This window comes from Entelurus aequoreus, linkage group LG02 (assembly GCF_033978785.1).
Source record: "Entelurus aequoreus isolate RoL-2023_Sb linkage group LG02, RoL_Eaeq_v1.1, whole genome shotgun sequence".
Taxonomy (NCBI): Eukaryota; Metazoa; Chordata; class Actinopteri; order Syngnathiformes; family Syngnathidae; genus Entelurus; species Entelurus aequoreus.
Genome location: NC_084732.1, coordinates 43782617 through 43789983, shown reverse-complemented (window position 1 = coordinate 43789983; position 7367 = coordinate 43782617). Strand labels below are relative to the sequence as shown.

The window sequence follows — 7367 nt, the reverse complement described above, 5'->3', positions numbered from 1 at the left end:
TGCAGAAACCACTGAGATAAATGGTCTTGAAAATAAATTTATAATTTATACTCTGTCGGAATGGCGGGATGTCGGAACAGTTCAAACATTCCGTTCCCGCGCCGTGTGAGAACAGGAGGAGGGGAGGGGGGAGGAGCAAACATATAAAAGCACTCGCATAGCAGCCTTCTAAACCATTTCCCTGCTGCTGTCTCTGCTGCTGTTTGTGATATACTCTCTCTCTCTCTCTCTCTCTTGTTTCGAGTTTGCCTTCTAAACCATTTCTCTGCTGCTGTTTGTGATATACTCTCTCTCTCTCTCTTGTTTCGAGTTTGCCTTCTAAACCATTTCTCTGCTGCTGTTTGTGATATACTCTCTCTCTCTCTCTCTCTTGTTTTGAGTTTGATGATGCCAAACCACAAGACGTTCTCTGTCCAGGAGGTTTTGGATCAGGTTTTTAGTGAAGAGGTAGACATAGAGGAAAATGTGTCTGAAATCGAAGACAATGTTGTGGAAGACCCTGATTATGGGGCATCGTCCTCTGATGAGGATGAGACCCTTGATGCTGAAGTTCCTGTCAACACTGGAACACCAGCAGACATTTTCCTGTCCAAAAATGGAAAGTTGTCGTGGTCCCCTGCCCCACGTCAACGGCAGGGTAGACTTAGCGCTGGTAATGTCATCAAAATGGTTCCAGGCCCAACCCGATATGCGATTAGCCGTGTCCAAGACATAAAATCTGCATTTGAGCTCCTCATGACACCATCAATTGAGAACCATGTACTCTTGATGACCAATTTAGAGGGGAGTCGTGTGTTTGGGGACAGTTGGAAGCCAATCGATGCAATTGACTTGCAGGCATACATCGGGTTGCTCATTTTGGGGGGCGTGTACAAGTCCAAAGGCGAGGCAGCAGAAAGCCTGTGGAATAAAGAGACTGGAAGGGCCATCTTCCCAGCCACCATGTCTCTGAAGAAATTCCATATTATGTCTCGTGTCCTACGGTTCGATGACAGAGAGAAAAGACAGGGCCGGAGAGAACATGACAAGCTGGCAGCTATCCGGGATGTATGGGACAAGTGGGTTCAGCAACTGCCATTGCTTTACAACCCAGGCCCACATGTGACTGTGGAGGAATGTCTGGTGGCGTTTCGTGGCCGCTGTCCATTTAGACAGTACATCCCGAGTAAACCAGCCAAATACGGCATTAAAATATGGGCAGCATGTGATGCCCAGTCGAGCTATGCCTGGAATATGCAGGTCTACACCGGCAAAGCCCCTGGGGAAGCACCTGAAAAAAATCAGGGCATGAGGGTTGTCCTGGACATGGCTGAGGGACTGGAGGGGCACAATATAACGTGCGACAACTTCTTCACCTCCTATGCCCTTGGTGAAGAACTCGCAAAGCGGAAAGTCACCATGCTGGGGACAGTCCGCAAGAACAAGCCAGAGCTTCCCTCTGAGCTTGTTGCAATCAAGAACAGACAGGCTACATCCTCAGTGTTTGCCTTCACTGAGAACGCCACAGCTGTTTCGTATTGCCCCAAGAAAGGGAAGAACGTTGTGCTCATGAGTACGATGCACAAGGATGCCCAGCTCAGCACCAGGGAGGACAAGAAGCCACAAATGGTGTTGGACTACAATGCCACAAAGGGTGGTGTTGACAACCTGGATAAAGTCACAGGCACGTACAGCTGCCGACGCATGACTGCACGATGGCCCCTTGTTGTATTCTTCAACATCATCGATGTGAGTGCCTACAACGCTTTTGTGCTTTGGAGGGAGATCAGTGAAGGCTGGAACAGCGAAAAGCTGTACCGGAGGAGGCTGTTCCTGGAACAGCTGGGGTACGCGCTGGTGCAACCCCAAATTGCACGAAGAGTTGTCCTACCAAGAGCCTCAGCGGCTGCTGTGGTGATAGTGGAGGATGTTCAGAGGGAGGCACACACCTCCAATCCTCCAGTGGCCAGAGGGCAAAAACGAGGCAGGTGCCAGATCTGTTCCACTAGGAACGATAACAAGACAACTAATACATGTGGGGGATGTGGCAAATACATCTGCAAGGAGCACATCCGTTGTGGATCATGTGCCCAGTAGTGCTTTACCCTTTCTTGGAGAGTGGGGGATGAATATTGCCATTTTTCATTTGTTTTACATTTCTTGAGAGAGGTAGACTCTAGGCTACTTTTTGCAGTCTGTGAAAAAATAGGAGTGGCAGACTTTTACAGTATTTTAGTTTTTTTGAAATAAGACAATATTTTTGGTAAATAGCCTACTGTCTTGTTATTTTTTTCTTCAAATATGGACACTCCAAATGGCCGGCCAATGGTCAGATATTTGTTGTTGTTGAAAAAAAACAAAACAAAAAAAAAAAAAATACAAAATATAAAGAGTAATAAAAAAACTTCCCCCATTGAGGATTGCCACCTTATCCTGGTCAGAGGGTTTGTGCTTGACCCTTTCTTGGAGAGTGAGACGAATATTGTTATTTTCAAATGGACACTCCAAATGGCCAACGGTCAGATATTTGTTGTTGTTGAAAAAAAAAAAAAAGAAAAAAAAAAAGAAAAAAAAAAAAAGTTATAAAAAACTTCCCCCTGGAGGATTGCCACCTTATCGTGGTCAGGGGGTTTGCGTGCTTCCATGACCCTAAGAGCTATAGCTGGTCTTAGGGTAGAAGCCTGACTAAGTGCAATCTAAATGGCAAAAAACAACAACAACAACAACACCATACAATTAATACAATTCGGTCACATTCAATGATGGCCGCCTAACAGTATTCAAACTGCGATAACTCGGTCTAAGATGGTTGGATTGACTCACAATTTGTTTCTTTGTGTTCAGGGGACCTAGGAGCACAAATAAGTGGTTTACCACTGGGAGGTTATCTGGGGGGGGGGGGGCGTAGTGTGCCAAAAAATCAATAAAAAACGGTCAAATTTGACACCAAACGGTATTCAAACAACAATAATTCAGTGTATGATGGTCAGATCGACTCAGAGTTGACTTCTCTGTGTTCAGAAGACTTGGGAGCACAAAAAAGTCAATTGGATCATGTGTCTTACTCCCACACACAACAACTTATAGAGCTTTACATCTCTGGGGTCTATGTGACCCCTGAGGAACGATGGTGTAGGCAAAAATCGAGGTCAATAGGAGGGTTAAACAATCTAAGATATTATCTATAGCAAATTACATGATTTTTACCACTGTGTACTTCAGGTTCTTCATTACATACACAGCTACTCCTCATCCGTTTTTGTTGGTTCTGTTGATGTAGTTTAGTTAATATCCTTCCAGATCAAAATCTATTCTTTTTTATCATCAAACCATGTTTCTGTGACAGCGATCACTTTGAAAGGTTAGTTGAATTGTTCCAAAAAGTGCTTCAAGTTGTTGTAATTTGCATACAAGCTTCTGCTATTAAAATAAAGAATTGACAATATGTTATCACATGTAATGTTGCTATTATAATGTTCATCTGTATAATAAAAACAAATTACTGATGTGGGAGAAAAAAATTGTATTTGGATCTACACCACTGTTCAAAAGTTTGGGTCACATTGAAATGTCCTTATTTTTGCAGGAAAAGCACTGTATTTTTCAATGACGATAACTTTAAACTAGTCTTAACTTTAAAGAAATACACTCTATACATTGCTAATGTGGTAAATGACTATTCTAGCTGCAAATGTCTGGTTTTTGGTGCAATATCTACATAGGTGTATAGAGGCCCATTTCCAGCAACTATCACTCCAGTGTTCTAATGGTACTATGTGTTTGCTCATTGGCTCAGAAGGCTAATTGATGAATAGAAAACCCTTGTGCAATCATGTTCACACATCTGAAAACAGTTTAGCTCGTTACAGAAGCTACAAAACTGACCTTCCTTTGAGCAGATTGAGTTTTTAGAGCATCACATTTGTGGGGTCAATTAAACGCTCAAAATGGCCAGAAAAAGAGAACTTTCATCTGAAACTCGACAGTCTATTCTTGTTCTTAGAAATTAAGGCTATTCCACAAAATTGTTTGGGTGACCCCAAACTTTTGAACGGTAGTGTATATATCATTTGTCATGATCCGTGGTCCGGCTCATGCTTTGTTTAGTTATGTTAGTTAGTTTTGGACTTCTTTAGTTCCGTCTGCGTTTACTTGTTTGTTTTTGTCACCATGGGGACTCATTAGTGTCACCTGTCATTTGTTGTTTGGATCACACCTGTCATCAATCAGAGACTACTATTTAAGACTGCTTTTTTCTGTCACTCGGTGTAGCTTCATTGTTTGCTTTACGCTAATGTCACGTACGTTTTTGAGTTCATGATTCCTGTGCTAAGCGATTCCTTAGCTTCTAGTGTTCCTGTGCTAAGTAGTTACCTTAGCTTCCCGTGCGATCGGCACGCATCCCTTTTGTTTTGTTTTTGTCTGTTTATATCCATTTATGATTTATGATAAATAAATCATTCCTACCTTCACGCGTTGGTCCGGAGCCGTCCATTCTACATCTTGGAAGAACAACCGCGCAGCAAGCGTAAACCCACACGTGACAGAATGGAGCCACCGATCCGTTCTTCCGCAAGGGACCACAAGGAGATGGAGACGAAGACGGACGCCAGCCAGAAAGGCTTCGCCTCGCCGTCAGGACACGTCGTTCCCCCAAACTCGTCCTCCGGAACACAGCACGCCACATGCAGCCCAGTCTTCCTCGCCGCCGTTGTATGGTAATCTCCTCAGTCATTTCGCCAAGCAGTTCATGGATTGGGCTGTCAGTCAGCTGGAGACCCGTGCTGATGACATCAAGCCGCTGCCTGCTGATGACATCATGGGCCAGGATTTTTTTTTCTAAATTCTGTTTCGCCCTCCAAGATTCAAACCCCGCCCAAGTCACGGACATTTTCTTTTTGTCCACCCACGCAAACTCAGGTGGGGAATACAAAAAGACAATTTGGACAATTTAGAGGGGAGGATTCTGCCCCCCTCCTGACCTCCCTCCACCCACCCCGAAAAACGATTCCAGACCGCAGGGAGCGCGTCTGGTATCCGCCTCTTGAAGGGGGGGCTAGGGCCGGGAGCTGTGCTGGTGGGGTGGCTCAGCTGCGCCCAGCCAGGCAGCAACCTCCAGCCCGGACGCCACCACCAGTTTTTCGCCCTGCCAAGCCACAGCCTCCAGCCCAACCGTCACCACCAGTCTTTTGGCCTGCCAAGCCGCAACCCCCAGCTAGGCCACCTCCACCAAGCTCATGGCTAACCTCAGCCCGGAGGGCCTGCAGACGCCATCCTCTTCAGCACCTGAACTTCCTGCTTCTCAGGTAGCACCAGTTCCTGTTCCTGCTCCTCGGTTGGCACCAGTTCCAGTTCCTGCACCTCGGCGGGCACCAGTTCCAGTTCCTGCACCTCGGCGGGCACCAGTTCCAGTTCCTGCACCTCGGCGGACACCAGTTCTGGTTCCTGCACCTCAGCGGACACCAGTTCCGGTTCCTGCATCTCGGCGGAAACCAGTTCCTGTTCCTGCACCGAGGCGAGCACCAGGTCCTGTTCCAGATCCCCGCCAAGCACCAAGCCAAGCGCCGCCAGTAGCAGCTCCACGACACCAAGCACCAGTAGCACCACCGCGGCTAGCACCTGTCGCTGCACCACGACTAGCACCTGTCGCTGCACCTCTCGCAGCACCCCGGCTAGCACCTGTCGCAGCACCACGGCTAGCACCTGTCGCAGCACCACGACTAGCACCAGGAACTGCGCCCACGCCTGCTTCGTCTGCTGCGCCCACGCCTGCTTCGTCTGCTGCGCCCACGCCTGCTTCGTCTGCTGCACCCCTGCCTTCTTCGTCTGCTGCACCCACACCTGCTTTGTCTGCTGCACCCACGCCTGCTTCGTCTGCTGCACCCACGCCTGCTTCGTCTGCTGCACCCACGCCAGACTCGTCTGCTGCTGCTGCACCCACGCCTGCTTCATCTGCTGCACCCACGCCTGCTTCGTCTGCTGCACCCACGCCTGCTTCGTCTGCTGCACCCACGCCTGCTTCGTCCGCTGCTGCTTCCACGCCTGCCTTGTCCGCTGCTGCTTCCACACCTGCCACGACGACGCCGACGCGCCCACCTCCCCGTCGACCACGGATGTGGCCGCTCCCTGGTCGTCCACCGAGGCCAAGTGCACCCGCCTCGCCAAGTGCTGTGACGTTCAACGCGTCGGCGCCACCTGACTCTCCCTCGCTGGTTGCGGGGACACTTGGTCTGGCGACCCACCGCCATGTCCCCCTCCCGCCCAACATGACTCTCGATTCTGCCTTGTTTTTTTTGTTTTGGTGTTTTGGACATCTGGAATCTGTCTTTAAGGGGGGGCTCTGTCATGATCCGTAGTCCGGATCATGCTTTGTTTAGTTATGTTCTGTTAGTTTTGGACTTCTTTAGTTCCGTCTGCGCTTCCTTGTTTGTTTTTGTCACCATGGCGACTCATTAGTGTCACCTGTCATTTGTTGTTTGGATCACACCTGTCATTAATGAGAGACTACTATTTAAGCCTGCTTTTTCCGGTCACTCGGTGTGGCTTCATAGTTTGCTTCATGCTAATGTCACATAAGTTTTTGAGTTCATGATTCCTGTGCTAAGCGATTCCTTAGGTTCTAGTGTACCTGTGCTAAGTAGTTACCTTAGCTTCCCGTGCGATCGGCACGCATCCCTTTTGTTTTGTTTTTGTCTGTTTATATCCATTTATGATCTATGATAAATAAATCATTCCTACTAGGGGTGTGGGAAAAAATCGATTCGAATTCAAATCGCGATTCTCACGTTGTGCGATTCAGAATCGATTCTCATTTTCAAAAAATCGATTTTTTTTAATTTTTATTATTTATACTTTTTTTGTTGTTTTTGTTTTTGTTTTTTTAAATTAATCAATCCAACAAAACAATACACAGCAACACCATAACAATGCAATCCAATTCCAAAACCAAACCCGACCCAGCAACACTCGGAACTGCAATAAACACAGCAATTGAAAGGAGACACAAACACGACACAGAACAAACCAAAAGTAGTGAAACAAAAATCAATATTATCAACAACAGTATCAATATTAGTTACAATTTCAACATAGCAGAGATTAAAAATCCCATTATCATTAGACATTTGTAAAAAAAAAAAAAAGAAGACCAATAGTGTCACAGTGGCTTACACTTGCATCACATCTCATAAGCTTGACAACACACTGTGTCCAATATTTTCACAAATATAAAATAAGTCATATTTTTGGTTCATTTAATAGTTAAAACAAATTTACATTATTGCAATCGGTTGATAAAACATTGTCCTTTACAATTATAAAAGCTTTTTACAAAAATCTACTACTCTGCTTGCATGTCAGCAGACTGGGGTAGATCCTGCTGAAATCCT

General features: G+C 46.4%; 1 protein-coding gene across 1 annotated transcript; it reads left to right on the top strand.

Annotated features, from left to right (window-relative positions):
- The first annotated feature begins 207 nt into the window (after window positions 1-207).
- Window positions 208-2367, top strand: LOC133634163 (piggyBac transposable element-derived protein 4-like). The gene has a single exon (XM_062027222.1). It carries the CDS (start codon window positions 385-387, stop codon window positions 2074-2076), a length of 1692 nt encoding a protein of 563 aa, XP_061883206.1. The 5' UTR covers window positions 208-384; the 3' UTR covers window positions 2077-2367.
- The last annotated feature ends 5000 nt before the right edge of the window (window positions 2368-7367 follow it).